The sequence below is a fragment of the Dipodomys spectabilis genome, unplaced genomic scaffold, assembly GCF_019054845.1.
Source record: "Dipodomys spectabilis isolate Male_0828 unplaced genomic scaffold, ASM1905484v1 ptg000059l, whole genome shotgun sequence".
Lineage (NCBI taxonomy): Eukaryota > Metazoa > Chordata > Mammalia > Rodentia > Heteromyidae > Dipodomys > Dipodomys spectabilis.
Window position 1 is genome coordinate 4,590,868 of NW_024870736.1, and position 16,509 is coordinate 4,607,376.

General features: G+C 33.7%; 1 protein-coding gene across 2 annotated transcripts in view; it reads left to right on the plus strand.

Moving 5' to 3' along the window:
• The window catches only part of Exoc2 (exocyst complex component 2), a 193,583-nt gene that overhangs the window by 53,148 nt on the left and 123,926 nt on the right, over nucleotides 1-16,509 (plus strand). For both annotated transcript variants that reach the window (XM_042680324.1, XM_042680325.1), the window contains 4 exons: nucleotides 7,881-7,961; nucleotides 15,319-15,464; nucleotides 15,598-15,679; nucleotides 16,374-16,476. In XM_042680324.1, the coding sequence (XP_042536258.1) occupies nucleotides 7,881-7,961; nucleotides 15,319-15,464; nucleotides 15,598-15,679; nucleotides 16,374-16,476 (412 nt within the window). The remainder of the gene's footprint in view (nucleotides 1-7,880; nucleotides 7,962-15,318; nucleotides 15,465-15,597; nucleotides 15,680-16,373; nucleotides 16,477-16,509) is intronic.

Here is a 16,509-nt window from a genome sequence, read left to right on the forward strand (position 1 = left end):
GAGGAGATGCAGAGCCAAGATTAATAGACATATTGGGCAGGGTCCAGGAGAATTCCACTTGTGCTTTCAGTTCTTGTCTCTAAGTGAGTTACGATTCTCCTGGTAATAGTGTGTGATAACATACGTGGACAACTGCTCATTGAGGAAATTGTCAGTCTTGGTGTCCAGCCTTTAATGGGAATAAATTCCACAGACATGGTCAGTAGCCCTTATGATTCTTGAAAGCTGAAGCTGAGGCCCAAACCCTGTAAATCACATTGTGATAATGCATCTTTATTTCCTGTGCATTTTCCTGACTTTAATTTGAAGTTAAGATCCTCATTGTTTTACCTCTTGCATTTAAGTATTATTTAGATTTATTTTTGTGATTTGAATTTACTTTGTATATGTTTAAAGTTTTAAAGCTTATTAGTAGTCTTGTCTATGTTTCATCTTAATAATCTTTGATTTTTTTTGAGCATCAGGATCAATCTTTTTTTTTTTTGTTTTTTTTTATATTTTATTTTATTTTATTTGTGAACATACTGTACAGAGGGGTTACAATTACATGGGCAAGATAATGCATACATTTCTTACCAAGCATTGCATCCTCCTCCTTTGTTTACCCTTCACATCCCTTCCCACCTCCCCCCCCCCAATCCTTCCCCGCCCCCCCCCCCCCCCCCCCCGACATTGTAAAGCTGGTTTTTTTTAACATGACAACTTGTACTTCTCATTGTTGCAACAGGTCCACCTGAATCCTTAAACGACTTGTTTTTCCCCATCTCCTCCACAAGTTATACTGACATCAAATATAGTGAAAGCGGGGGTTATACTGTGGGGGAGGGACATACAAAGCAACCAAGAAATAATCTTATAAATGTGTTAGAAACAATCGCATGAAAGAAAAAAAACAATAAAATACATATCTAAAGGTTCATTTTCCTAACATCACATTATCTGACCTTTTCCGCTTGACTCATACATATACTAGATATTGCAAATAAGGGAAACCATGGGACCTGTGTTTCTTTGGGCCTGGCTTACTTCACTTACTATGATTTTTTCCAAGTTTTTCCATTTCCTAACAAATGAGGCAATGTCATTCTTTCTGATGGAGCCATAGAATTCCATTGTGTATATATACCACATTTTCTTGATCCATTCATCTACTGAGGGGCATCTGGGTTGGTTCCATCTCTTAGCTATGGTAAATAATGCTGCAATAAACATAGTTGTGCTGGTAGCTTTAGTGTGGTCTTATTTGTAAACATTTGGGTAAATGCCCAAAAGTGGGATTGCTGGGTCATAGGGGAGCTCTATGTGAAGTCTTTTGAGAAACCTCCATACTGCTTTCCAAAGTGGTTGAACAAGTTTACATTCCCACAAACAATGAAGTAAGGTTCCCTTCTGTCCACATCCCCTCCAGCATCTGTTGTTGTTAGAGTTCTTGATTTTTGCCATTCTAACTGGAGTGAGGTGGTATCTCAATGTTGTTTTGATTTGCATTTCTTTTATGGCTAGGAATGTTGAACATTTCTTCATGTGTCTATTGGCCATCCTTCTTTCTTCTTCAGAGAAGTTTCTCTTTAAGTCTTTAGCCCACTTGTTTATTGGGCAGTTGTTTCTTTGAGGATTTGTTTTTGGGGGATTTAATTTTTTGAGTTCCAAGTATATATATTTTTTAATTTAATTTAATTTTATTTGTGAACATACTGTACAGAGGGGTTACAATTACATGGGCAAGATAATGCGTACATTTCTTACCAAGCATTGCAGCCTCCTCCTTTGGTTTACCCTTCACATCCCTTGGGTTCCAAGTATATTTTAGATATGAGACCCTTGTCCGTTATATGGCTAGTAAAGATCTTCTCCCAATCCGTGGGCTTTCTATTGATCTTGCTAGCTATGTCCTTTGCCATGCAGAAGCTCTGCAACTTTATGCAATCCCATTTGTCCAACCTTTCTTTGATTTGTTGTGTTTCCGGGTCTCTATTCAGAAAATTTCGGCCTGAGCCAAGGAGACCTAGGGTTTCTCCTATTCCATCCTGTAATGTTTTCAGAGTGTCTGCTTTGACTTCGAGGTCTTTGATCCATTTGGAGTTGATTCTGGTGCAGGGTGATATATAAGGATCTAGCTTTAGTTTTCTACAAGTAGTTAACCAATTTTGCCAGCACCATTTACTGAAGAGGCTATCTTTCTTCCATTCTATTGTTTTAGCTCCCTTATGGAAGATTAGATGGCTATAGGTCTGTAGGTTCATTTCTGGGTTTTCAGTTCTATTCCATTGGTCCTGAGGTCTGTTCTTATGCCAATACCAAGCTGTGTTTTGATTACTATGGCTTTATAGTAGAGTTTGAAATTTGGTATTGATATTCCTCCAACAGTGTTCTTTCCATTGAGGAGCGTTTTTGCTATTCGGGGTCTTTTATTGTTCCATATGAATTTTTGGATTGCCTCTTCTATTTCCTTGAAGAATGAGGTTGGAATTTTGATAGGTATCGCGTTGAATTTGTAGATAGCCTTGGGAAGTATTGCCATTTTCACAATGTTAATCTTTCCAATCTAGGAGCATGGGAGGTTTTGCCATTTTTTAAGTTCTGTGTTGATTTCCTTTTTCAAGATTTTAAAGTTTTCATCATAGAGGTCCTTCACTTTGGTTAATTCCTAGGTATTTTATTTTTTGTGGGGCTATTACAAATGGAGTTGCTTTCCTAATTTCAGCCATACTTTAAGAGAACTGTTTTCTGAAGACATTGATCTGGTGACTTTTAGAGCTGTAGAGAAATCTTTTGCCAGCATAAATCTGTTATTGTAGGCAAATTACTTGTTTTTATCCACCTAACTACTTGAGATAAATGTTTGTTTATCCTTGAATTAAATAAAAGAAGGCAGCCTGGGAGGAAGGAAGGAAGGAAAAGAAGAAGATACCTCTGTAATATATATTGGTCATTTACTTTATGCTATACTCTGCAGCCTTGGGGAATCTGTAGGTCAATATCTTCAATTCCTATGGTTATTTTATGTCTTGTCTCTAAATAATCTTGTATAGAAATTATGTACCTTTCTCTCTGTTTTTTTTTTAATTGTGAAAATACTGTACAGAGGGGTTACAATTACATGGGCAAGATAATGAGTACATTTTTTATCAAGCATTGTTGCCTCCTCCTTTGTTTCCCCTTCCCACCCTTTCCCATCTCCCACCTCCTCCCCGCCCCCTCCACACACACACAGCCAAAGTTGTAAAGTTAGTTTTTCGACAACGATTTGTACATTTTTCTGCTTTGAATGGTACATAACCCCTGTTCTCCTTTTCAGTAGGCTGGTCAACTGCCCAGCATGAGTTTTTTTCTCATAATATCCTTCTGTTTTCTGACATGCTGATTTTGGGAGAATTGGTCTCTAAACAAAAGGAGTTACTGGAATTGAGAAAAGCAGGGTATTAGAATTGTAGTGTTAAAAGTTTTGAAGTTATGAACATGCTTCTGGTTTGTGCTACCCAGATAGCAAAATTGAGTATAAATCAGTTTATCACCATGTATATTCTGGATATTGCACATGTTCTCTGTGATAGAGTAGACTGTCTCAGACACACTAAGTCTCTTAACTCAATCCCATTTGCTTATTTAATCAGTACCCAATCTATAAAATTTTATGTATGTATTAGTTTTGTTTTTTCCCTGTGTATACTCACAAGTATTTTAATTAGGATGTGACAAGAAGTATGTTTGGCATGTTATCTACCAGAGTTTTTTTTTCCCTTCTACCAGTGTTTTTTTTATCTATAGTTTTTTTTTGTTGTTGTTTTTAATTCCTTCTTTTTTTTTTTTTTTGAGAAAAAGAGCTTGATATGTAACTTAAGCTGACCTTGAACTCACAATTCTCAGGTTGCAGGAATATTTGTGAAGCTACTTACAATGTTGAAAGCTTTCTGGCCTCCTTGGTGCCTCATTTGTCTCATTCACCATTTTCCTGAATGCCCTCTGATCTCATGCATCAAGTAACCAGGAATCAAAGAATCATAGATTTATGAAGTTTAAATATAACTTGTATATTGTTTAGCCATTCTGTGTTAGCTTTCTAGTCTTATAAGCAAAATACTAAGATAAGTGAATTTTAAGAGGTAACGTTTATTTTGGCTCCCTATTCTAGATGGGACAGTCCATGTTCTGGGGGATCTGCTATAGGCCTCTAATAAGGCAGTACATTATGGTGGGGGAGTGTGGAAGAGCCAATAGCTGGCCTCATCACCAAAAGCCAAGAAAGGTAACAATATCCCAATAAGGATACAAACCCAGTGGCTTAACTTACTCCCACTAGGCCCTACCTCTTAAAGGTTACAGACACATGTTTCTTTGGGAGGCATTTAACATCCAAGGTACACACTGACAAATGTTTGGTAGGATAAAAATAGATACTAAATGTTTGAAACGCTCTTTGTAAATCTCAGGTAGCTTACTTAACGCTTTCTCATCTCCTTAATAAGTACAACTGTTAGATGCTGGACTGCTAGCCAAATTAGGCTGTAAGCTTAATTAGGCCAGGAGCTTAAACATGATCTCCAAGGGTTGCTAAACAAGAGAGGAATAAAAAGAATCTGATGATGGATATGTGATAGAGACTTTTTAATAGAGATTATTATATAATAATTACTCTTTGGTTCTTTGTAAGAGTAGATTGATAGTCTCTGATCTTGTTTGCAGTCTCTTACATCAGCTGGTAGTAATATACGGTGAGACTATGTATATAAACATCCTGTATATAAAATGGAACCCTTGTAGACATTGACCATGTACATATGTCATCCCTTACTGCCTCATTTAAAATAACATCTGTATAAATGCATAGATAGAACTTTTGAATTTCTTTTTCAATTGAAACTGAAAATTTGTTACCCACATTTTACAGGGGTTGAATTAAAGGTTGAGAAAATTCCAGTGAATTACTTGGCAACCTTTATATAACTGATTTTTTGGTAGTACTTTTATACATACCTTTTTTGTTTAGCAAATGTGAATTTAGGATGTTCAATTGCTTCACATATTTAAGTTTTAAGAGATCAGAAAAGATAACAAACCTGTGATCATGTACTACTTTACGTATTGAGTTATTCTATTTAAAAATATTTTCAGAGAAAATAAAAAGGTCAAGTGAACCAGACATTGGGTTATTTGGTTTAATTTTCTGGAAAATAGGATTGCCTTTATCAGATCACAGTGTCTCTCAGTCCTCATGCCTAGCTGACAGCTTGACATTGGCTGGTGCTGTGGTAGAGATGGGCTGGGGAAGTTGCTTTGTCAGCAAAATGGGCTGTAAACTGAGCTGGGCCAACTAGGGTCACCTCATCTTGACCTGCTGATCAGTGATGAGTTATGTCAGCATCAGAAAATGTGGCTACATGATTTCCCTTAATGCTAATTTTGGCTTAGAAAATAACATTTGAGGAAGGATTATGTAACATATAGTATCTTACTAGTCCACATGGACCACATACAATGCTCACTCAATAAAACAGTATAATGTGCCAGTATTTAGTAAAGAATATAAGCAGATTTGTTCACATGTGTTATAGAAGTCATTCTCATTTAGCTTTTTATCCTTAGGCACAGTCTCCTTTCCTAAATGCAATAGAGAAGTTGTTTTCCATTTAAATTCATATGTTGAGTGTAAATTTATATTTTGATATGTGAAAATAATTCTGCCACTTTTACCACATGATTTTTTATTAATTTATGTTTTACCACATGACTTGAGTTTGAAAGATTAAAGAAATTAATTTTGTCTGTACTTCTGAATCAACCAAGACAGTTAGAAATACAGTGGCCTTTTTCCCATATGAATATGTTTCCAGCAAAAGAATAGTCTGTTTATTTTAGATATTTTTCTTTTTTTAAATTTAATTTTATTGTCAAGGTGATGCACAGAGGGGTTACAATTCCATATGTAAGGTAATGAGTACATTGTTACCCCATCCCTTGTTTCTTCTGCCGCTTTTCCTCCCCGCCACTTCTCCCTTATCCCAAAGTTGTCAAGTTCATTTCCATCATATAGTCTTGTGAATATCTATGTTGCATTGGTTCACCCTTTGTCCTTTGTCTCACCTTTTTGTTATTCCCCTTCCCTTCCCCAATTCAGATAAACATATATAGAAGACACAGTCTTTTTCTTTTTACTCTAGATTTATTAATATAAATTTATTTTGTTTATTAACATAAAATAAATTTTACTTTAGATTTATTATTTCTATTTTGCTATTAAGGTAAAATAAAAATAATAATTCTATATATAAGAAGTACAAGTTGATGTTTCCATGTATATGTGTATATATATATATGTATATATATATGTGTATATATATATGTGTATATATATATATATATATGCATTGCAAAATGATCACTAAATTTGAGTGGTTCTATAAGGAAAAAAATAATAAAAAAAAACAAGATTAGCATTAAAAACCAATGAAAAGATCAGAACAGTAAATCTTTGTAGACACTGAGAATTTATTTGTAATTCATTTGACCACTGAATTTGACTCAAGTTTTTGATCAGTAAGTCACGAGAAATAAAGAAATGCACACATTTGTAGAAGCAGACTGTTTTGTTTGTTTAGCATGAATCTGCCCTTTGAATCAATTAGAATGTGTAAGTTTGTTTTAAGAGTTTGAACTCACTAAGTGAAATTTAGAGATTAATACTTAATTTTGATGGTTATTTCACTGATAGTTATTTCTTTTAAAACTTAATTATTTGAGTTAAACATCTCGAATGTGAAATTTTATTAGAGCAAGTTATGTGGAAGAGTAGAAATCCAAAGGTGTTTTAGCAGCTATGATTTTGAGGAGAGGAAGCCTCTTTTATTTGCAACTGGATTTAATTTTCTATTGCCATAGAAGTTTATTGTTCTCATTTTACTGATGTGAAAACAGTAGCTTAAGCAGTATGAGTTGTTTGTCCATGCTACATGGAACAACATTAAAAGTATTGATACCAGATTGCTAGAGTTCACATTTGGACTTGGGCTTTGTGACCTTGGTCAGCTTACATAATATTTTGTCATGATTTTTTTCATCTGCAAAATAGAAATGACAGAGTTATATCACTCACTTCTTGCAAGATGACAGAAATGCATTAAAGAGTTAAAAAGTGTTTAGCTTATAGTCATTGTTTAATGTTTGCTGTGTTTTTTATTTCATTATTTTTATAGTATCACAGTTTCGAATTGGAAATTATATTTGGCAATTTTGAATTTTTTCTTAATTCTTCATATAAATAAACTTTATTTGTTGTTTTAAACCTCCTGTCTTTAATAGTTACAAAGGGTTAGGCAATATTAAGTTTTCCGTCAAGAATTTTTATCAGAATGAGAGAATAGCAAAAGTAAAAGTTCCCATGTATTTTATGTATCTAGAGTTGATCTGTTGGTAAATATTGTTATGTTTTTGAAATTCCACTAAATACTTTGTGGTGAATAGAATATAGATAATATATATTTTGCTGACCTATATTCTAAGGCTGAAATTGAATTTTTTCAGATATCTCTCTTTTCTATTTCTATTTTGTAAAACTGAAGTATAAAAATGAATTTCCTGTGCCTAAATATCAAAGTTAATAAGACCTCAGATGTCTGAAGTCTCTTCTTTTAAAAAAAAATTCAACTGTTTTTTACTATCCAGCCTTAAAGACTAGATGAAGAACATTACAAGCTATTTTTTTTTTAAATGCTAGACTGTCAATATTATAGGTAGTGTTTGCTGGGTACTTGCACAATGTCTTGTGTTTTTGTTTCTTTCCAGCAATAAAAATATATGAAAAAGCTGCTCAAAAATGTCATTTTGGTGTAATATCTTCTCACTCATTTAAATAGCTTACATTTTAATGATTTTTTCCCCCCTAGCCATCCATCAAAAGCTAGAAGCAGATGGAACGGAAAAAGTAGAAGGATCCATGACACAGAAACTGGAGAATGTTCTGAATGGTAAGTTTTGTTCTCTACTCAAAACTATTTATGGACTTTATAATAAGCTTTAATATAGTTCTTGACCTTGATCTTACAAGATAAAGTAATAAATTGCATTTCAGTATTTATTTTTAAATAGTAATGATTCGGTGAGTGTGAAGGGGAGTAGAAACATTGAAAATGAATGTTTTGTTTCTGTTTACATTTTATTTATGAGAAACAATAACTTAAAAACAAGTTGTTATAATTCTTAACATGTTAAGAAATAAAATTTGCCGCTCTACAACATAGCCTCATCAAAGATAGCAAAACACTGAAGTAGCAACAACGATTGCCATTGACTAAAACCTGGAAAAAGCAGTCTGTAAGTTTGCACCAGTGATCAGTAAAGAGCTTAAGCACCATTTGCTTATTTACACATTGTATGTTCCAAAAAAGAATTAAGGCAACTGTCTATGAATGTGTCTTAACTCAGACATTGTTGTAGAAACCAATGTATGCCAGGAAACAGAAGCATGGGTTTTTATTTTGTTGTTGGTTGTGGTGGTGGTGGTATTTGTGCTTGCTTTTTTTCTTCTTCTGCTTTTTAGAGAGGGTAAAGGGGGGACAGGAAGGGAGGGAGAAAGGGTGAACAAGTGCAATGGTATTCAGTATATACTATGTGCAAAATGAACTATGCAACTTGTGGGCAGGGACAGGGGTGAGAAATGCGGGGGAAGTAAAAGAAGGGGTAACATTGTCCAAAGAGAAATGTACACATTACCTGAATTGGGAAATGGTAACCCCTCTGTGTAACACCTTAATAATACCAGTAAAATTATATTAAAATATTGATGTATGCAAAGTTTGAGATTCTGTTACACTCTCTTTTAATTCTTTTCTCTGACATCCTACTAATTTAAACTCATCAGATGAATTAGTCATTATTGTAATATTAGTGATGTAAAAGGAAGTGGTCCTGCTTTATACATGTAGTTCACATCTATTGTGAAGGAATAATGCCTACCTGAATCTCTTTGTTTTTAAATATGACAAAATGATTTCCTTATAAAGAAGGGTTGAGGAGAAAAAGAAACCTTAGATATATCTTTAAAGGTTCCATGAATGCAGGACTGTGGTATGAAGCTAATTTTGTGCTCTTAATTTATTTTAGTACCCTGAGCAGAATTTCTGACCTTTTTGGGATATCTGTTCACAAAAATCTGGGGAATTTCTAATAAGAAAATATTTTCTAGGAAAAAAACTTTAATTTGGTGTAGGCTTTTCTTGGTGTCAAAACTTGAATACTTATATTTCATATGAATTTAATAGCACTTAAAAGTATTTTCCTTTGATGATTACTGCTGTTGGTATTATTTGCCTTGAGATTTTGCTGTGTTTTGTTTTTGGTCAGTCATGGGCCTTGAACTCAGAGTCTGGGTGCTGTCCCTGAGCTTTTTCTGCTCAAGGCTAGCATTCTACCACTTTTGAGCCACAGCTCCATTTTCAGTTTTCTGGGGTCTAATTGGAAATAAAGAATCTCACAGACTTTCCTGCCAAGACTAGCTTTAAACAGTGATCCTCAGATCTCAACCTCCTAAGTAGCCAGAATTACAGGTCTGAGCCACCAGTAAGTACCTGGTTTGCTGTGTTTTTGAGAACCAAAAACCAATATACCAACTTTATTATAATGAACGTACTCTGAATTCTACTCAAATAACTATTTACTAATGGCTTTTATTGGTATAGTCAGACACTTTAAAGTTGTGGTAGGAGATTTCTTACCCAAGGATGGTTTTGTCATCCTATCACTGTATCTACAAAAATTGAGATTACTTCAGTAACTTTTAAAGTATGATTTGCAGGAATAGCTGATATAGTACATGTATCATTGTGCCAGTATAAGACATACTTGTTAATGTTTGGAAACTGTTAATGGCTCTTTTATACATTAGGCTTAGCATTATGTGGTAACATTTTTTAAAATATAGTTTGAGAAATCTTTCCTCAGGAATCATAGTATAAGATGTACAGGGGAAGTTGTTTTATTTATATTCTTTTCTAGAAATGTGACATACTAACTTTCCATTGAAGTTTATAACTCTTGAAAGTTGGGTTTGACTGCTTGCTATAAATGGTCACTTTATGAGACTATTGGGACTTTTAAATTGTAAAAAAAAAAATCCCTTATAATAGTTCACTTTTTCCAGATACATTCTTGTCATCATGATGCTGATGTTTGCTATCTTAGGATAAGGTTTTTCTAATCCAGGTCAGCTTGACAAGCATTTACTTAACCCATACTAAGTTCCAGCTGAGCCGCCCTGGGAGCTATGGCTAAAGTGGGTTGACTTCAGTGCATCAAGAATATCTTATGCCCTATGGGGAATCCTAGTTATCCAGAAATTCCAGTGCTGTAGAAATGAGAAATGCAGTGAATTGGTCATAAAATAATTATAGGACTGTTAACTGAATATTTACTTTCTTTACAAAAGGAACAAATGAGTGTGAATATAGTTTGCCTAGGTTATTATTAATGCTTTTATCTTAGCTATATGAATATACTAGTTTAAATCAAATTTAGTTTTTTTTAAAAATTTTTATTGTAAAGATACTATACAGAGGGTTACAGTTACATGAGTAAGGTAATAAGTACACTTCTTATTGAGCATTGTTACCTCCATTGTTTTCCCCCTACCATCCCCTCCCTCCCTCCCTTCCCTGAGGTTCTTTTTTTTTTTTTAAATTGTGATTAAGTGATTACATCAAATTTAGTTTTTTAAATGAATTTTTTATTTAGGCAGTCTTACAATTTTAAGCTAAGCTTCTAAAAGACAATAATGTTGGCCTTAAAAATCTTTGCTTATTTGTCTTATTCACAGTTTATCAGTAATGATACTTCTTAATACTGAAACTTTTTATTGAAATTGTTTTTTTTGTGTTTTCTTTGACTTACATTTTTATATGTTAAATATGATTGTTAGCTTTACTGGATTAAGAAAGTCTAAGAGATTAGTAGAAGATTAGTAAATCATACCTCTGAGATTGACTTTGTCTTTTTCTTTAGAATCTTTTTGTTTTAGGGTGTCTTTTATAAGTGTTTTAGGTATTATTCCTAAAGACTAAGAGAATTGGATCAGATATTACTAGAGACATGAGGATTCTGATGTAATAAATGGATTAACCTCTTGTATTAATAATATCCTGGCATTTGGGGAGGTAGTGAAAGTTAGGAAGTGAAGCCTAGTCAGTAAAAGTAAGTCACTGGGGTCATGTGCTTGGGACTGTATTGTACCCTTCCTGTGTCCCCTTCCTGTCTTATAAGCTGTTTCTGTGGGGTCTTTGATCACCAGTTATGAGAAAAGTAGCTAATACATGATTTCCCTTAAACATAATAATTCATTCTTGATTTCAAGCTACTAATAAGTCCTGCTATTATTAACATATTATCATACATATAACATATAGCAATATACAAAATATGATAATTATGTAACAGTATAATATGGTAATATTACTGATGGTATATATCAAACTCAAATAGGTAAGAATGCTATGTCCTTACCTATTCCAAATAGAATATATAGAACACTGCTATCTACTAGCCCTCTGGACTGATGAAGTGTAGCTATAGAGTGCTTCAAATGTGGCAAGGATAACTGAGGAACTGAATTTTTCTCCAAGTGCTGATGAATGTTGTGTTTGCTGGGCATGTTATCCACCACTGAGCTATTTCACCAACTTCAAATTTTAAAATTATACTTTTTAAATTAATTTAACTCTGTTAGTCAAATTTCTGTTGCTATGACAAAGTACCTGAGAATATCAACTTAAAAAGAAGGAAGACTTATTTTGGTTCATGAGTTCAGCTCCCAATTGTTTTGTGCCCTGTGTTAAGTTAGAACACATGGTGCACAAAGCTGCTCATCTCATGGTAGCTGGCAAGCAAAAAGAGAAAGGAAGGGCTTGGGATTCCTCCTATCACCTTTAAAAACATGCTCTCTAATGTTCTAACTTCCTTCTGTCAGACCCTACTAACTGAAAGGTTCCACAACTCCCGATTGTACTACAGGTTAGGGACCAAGTCTACAACATGAGCTTTTTGGGGTCACTCCAGATCTATACTATAGCATTATCTTTAGATTTCTGTTGCAGAAGGTGGCTAGAAGCTCCAAGGTTAGATAGTATAGAGGCAGATAGTGCAGTTGTGGGAATAATAGCTAAAATTCATGCATATTGTTCTATTGGTAGTCCTACGATGTACCTAGTTCCCACAGAAGAGGCACCTTACTGAAAAGGGAAGGACTAGGAATTTAGCTCAAGAACAAAGTGCTTGCTTTAGCAAGTGTGCAGTCCAGATTCCAAACCCAACACCATCAAACAAACAAGAAAAAGTGGAGTGGAAATAATAATGGGATAGTCATGTGCACTTTAAAAAGGTTGCACAATGTAGCCAGATAAGCAGAGATTGGCTGATGGCCAGTGTGAATGGACAGATATGTATGTGTCCTGCTGCGTGAGGGAGAAGACAGTTACCTCAGAGCGGGCACAAGGTGCACTGTAGGAATTTAGTATGGGAGTGATGTAACGATAGTTTTAAGGTGCACTCCACCATCTAGGCACAGAGGTGATAGAGTAGGCAGCACTAATATAAGCCAGAATGACAGGAAGGTAGAGAGACTAGCAGAGGAAGAACATTAAAGGGGTGAAGATGGCAGTATTTGGTCACTGGTTGGATATACAAAGTAAGAAAAAGGAAGTGGATTTTTGACCTCAAATGGACTAAGGAGGAGCAGGTTTGTTGTATGAAGAGAGGAGTAGAGAAGAAAGGCTAAGATTCCTGGGGGCCGTATCACTAAGTATCTTTCTGGATCTCACTACTTCCTTTCTGTGTTGCATAGCAAGTTAGAGTAGCCTGTATGTCAGTTGCTTCTACTATGAAATTGGAGTAAAACAGTGCCTGTCTTAATGGGACATACACATAAAGTCTTTGGAATAGCACCTAACATGAAGTGAGTGCTCAGTGTGTTAGCTCTTGTTACTGTATGTCTAGTGAAATTACTTCTAAGTACTAGTTTTAAGCTCATAGACACATCTTGAAATACAGATTTGGAAATCACCAGCATAGAGATGGTAGTTGAAGTAATAAGATCATGTGATTTATTCCAAGTGGTACTATGTATAATATTATAATAACAAGGTCAAAAACTATCAGTAAATCTGTGAAAAAGAGTCTGACTTCAGCTATTTTCTCTGTATTTTATGTAGAACTATAGGTTTCCAGTGTCAGGCATGGTGTTGTAAACAAGCATTATAAATACTGCCTATGATATAATTCATATAATAGCGTAGCAGCCTACCTAGTCATTTTATAGAATCTTCAAATGGAGACACAGATAACAGACTTTGATCTCTTCTTCTTCTTCTCTTCTCCTCTCCTCTCCTCTCTTTTCCTCTCTTCTCTCTTCTCTCCTTTCTCTTCCACACTGCCAGCTGCTCTACAATTGTCCTTGGTGTAAGGGTACGAGGAGGCACACGTGGGAATTTATACCTGATAATTGGATGCTGGCTGATAGCCTTATCTTTGCTTTCAGCCCCATATGGAAGAGTATTCGTCCCTGTAGCAGTTTTGTTTCTTTATTAGCAGCAAAAGAGAAAAAAGATAGGGTGCCTTTGTGAGCTGCTTGGTGATTTTTATCTGCTATGCAAATCTTGATTTCCCTGTTATTACTGGATACATCATCTAGTTATCAGTTATGAACTAGTTTTATTGTGAATGCAATAAAATTCACAACAGGATAATAATTTATTGGCAGGAATTGCTTATATAATTTCTCAATATAGCATAAATTAAAATTCTCAATATATAAAAGTATATTTCTATATAAATTAAATTAGAATTTTGTGTTTAGTAATTTCTACCTACAATTTTTTCTGTGGAATGTTTGTATTTTATTTAATTCTAAATAAAGTTTCTCTTTTAGTTACTTTCACACATTTTAGAGTAGTTAAAATATTAATTTGTAATTTTTATTACTTTAAAAAATAAGGTGAGAAAAGAACTAATTTTGAACTCATACTGTTTGCTTTCATTATATTAACTAAAGAAACTAAAGAAACATTTGGTGATTTAACACCTAAGTGTCACATATTAAAAGATTTAATTCATTTATGAAGCCTCAACTCATAAAGTTGATTTTTTTTAAATGATAGGTACTTTAAAGTAATTTTCCTTGAGGAAAGAAATCTTTAACTCTCTTCAGATTTTAGATATTCATTTAGCCTATATTATGTGGCATGGTGGTAGGAAGGAAATGTATTTTTCTTCATCTTGTAATAGAAATTTAGTATTCTACATGAAATAGAATGTGGTGAAAACAGCTATCTTGACCAAACAAAGTTTTTATATCAGGCCTTTAAAATTTCGACAGAACTTAAACATTATTTAGATAAAACAATCATGTTACAAAGACGCTTTTAACACGATCAGGCCACCCACAGTGTGGACCAGCGGATGTGGTGTACAAGCCACCCAGTGAGACTGAGGTAATTTTTTCATCTTTGCTTAAAGTATAGTCACTAGACCAGATAATGTAGAAACATTTTACAAGCAGTGATCAAACAGCTAAAAACAGTTTATCCTTTCTCTCTCCTTTCTTAGTAGCTAATTAAAAATATTTCACAAGTTGCAGAATTTAAACTGTTTTTGAATGTAGCAAAATTTGCTTTAGATAAACCAACTCTTATTACAGTGATCTGTATAATTTGAAGCCTTTTAGGAAAAACATTTATGAAATGTCCTATTCATGTATAATTTTGCCAGGACTGATTTAAGAAACATTAATGATGCTGCTATATTAAAGTGTGTCATTTAAAAAAATGGTTTATATAATTTTCTGTGCCCTTTTGAAGATATTTCTATCAAGGAGTAGGGTTACTTTTAAAATATTTTTTGAACATTTTTTTTCTGAAAATGTTTTTTTTTTTTCTATTTTGTTTGCTATTCCATCTGAAGATACTGGATCTGTGGAATTTTACTAGTGTATGTGTGTGCACAAACATGCATATGCATATGTTTTACCTCTTATTATCTGAAGTAATAAAATAACCTAAAGGTCCCATCTATTACTATAAAATTTAGAAAAGCAAAATAAATGTAGGTTCACAGTGTAGAATTTATTTGGACATGGTGAATATGGTTGTTTCTAATTGGATAGCATTTGTAACATAGCAGGCAAAATGAAACATTTAGTGTAGAATACTTTTATAGATAGTCCATCTAGCTAACTTTTAACACACAATCCATTGAGTTAATGGAAAGTCATAATAGAAATCTAACACATTTTCTGGTTAAAGTAAGCTTTTATCTAAGTTTCATCTTTTCCTTTTAAAATAGGAGCAAGTAATACTGCTGATGCATTATTTCAAGAAGTGCTAGGACGAAAGGACAAGGCAGATTCCACTAGAAATGCACTCAATGTACTTCAGCGATTTAAATTTCTCTTCAACTTACCTCTGAATATTGAAAGGAATATTCAAAAGGTAAAGTACTTATTTATGTCCATACAATGGTAAATGTTATAGATCTTGAAGATTTGTTAAGGTCATTTTTATTATTAACCAAATATTCATTATGCTTTACTGACAGTCTCTAAAATGTTTTTTTATTTTAAAGGGTGATTATGATGTGGTTATTAATGATTATGAAAAAGCCAAGTCACTCTTTGGGAAAACAGAGGTGCAAGTTTTCAAGAAATGTAAGATTTGTTTATTGCTCTTAGATCTTCTACTTTGCTTTTACAGGAAGAATGTGGAATGTGTTCTGTAAAGAATGTTATGTGTATTTTGGATTTTGTTTATATGGTATTCTCTTTAAAATGTAAAACAATTACTTCAAAAGTAACATGGGTTTCTTCCTGAAATGTAGTGAAAATGACTGATTATAATGCTTGGTCATTCTCATTCTGTGATGGTCATTAATAATGATGCAATTAAAAAAAAATCTTTCCTTTTTCACTGTAAAGAAGCAACAACAGTCTTCTAAGGACATGAAAACCTGCAGAGAGACCCAGTAGCTTTTGAACTTAATTCTAATAACAGAGTTACAGAAAGTAAAAGAAGCTTAACATGACTTGTAGCTAAAACCTTATCAACCAGGAGAAATATAACAAAGCCTATTAAAAAATGAAACCCATAAGGAAGCAGACACGTAATTTATTTCTTTACTGTGATCAAATGTATATGCAATGAAATGCACAGACCTTACATGTTACAGGTCATTGAATTCTGATGAATGCATATGTCTACATACATAGACGTGATGGTGTATTTGGATCACTTCATAAAGGTCCCTTGTGTCTCTTTTCAGAATGTAATCTCTGTTTTGCTTTCTGAAATTTGATTTAGAATTTCAATTCTGTAAATCTTATATATTCTTTTTTGGAAAAATAGATTATGCCGAAGTAGAAACACGAATTGAAGCTTTACGAGAATTACTTCTGGATAAATTGCTTGAGACTCCATCAACCTTACATGACCAAAAACGTTACATAAGGTAAAATTTAAAGAATTTTGATACATTACATAT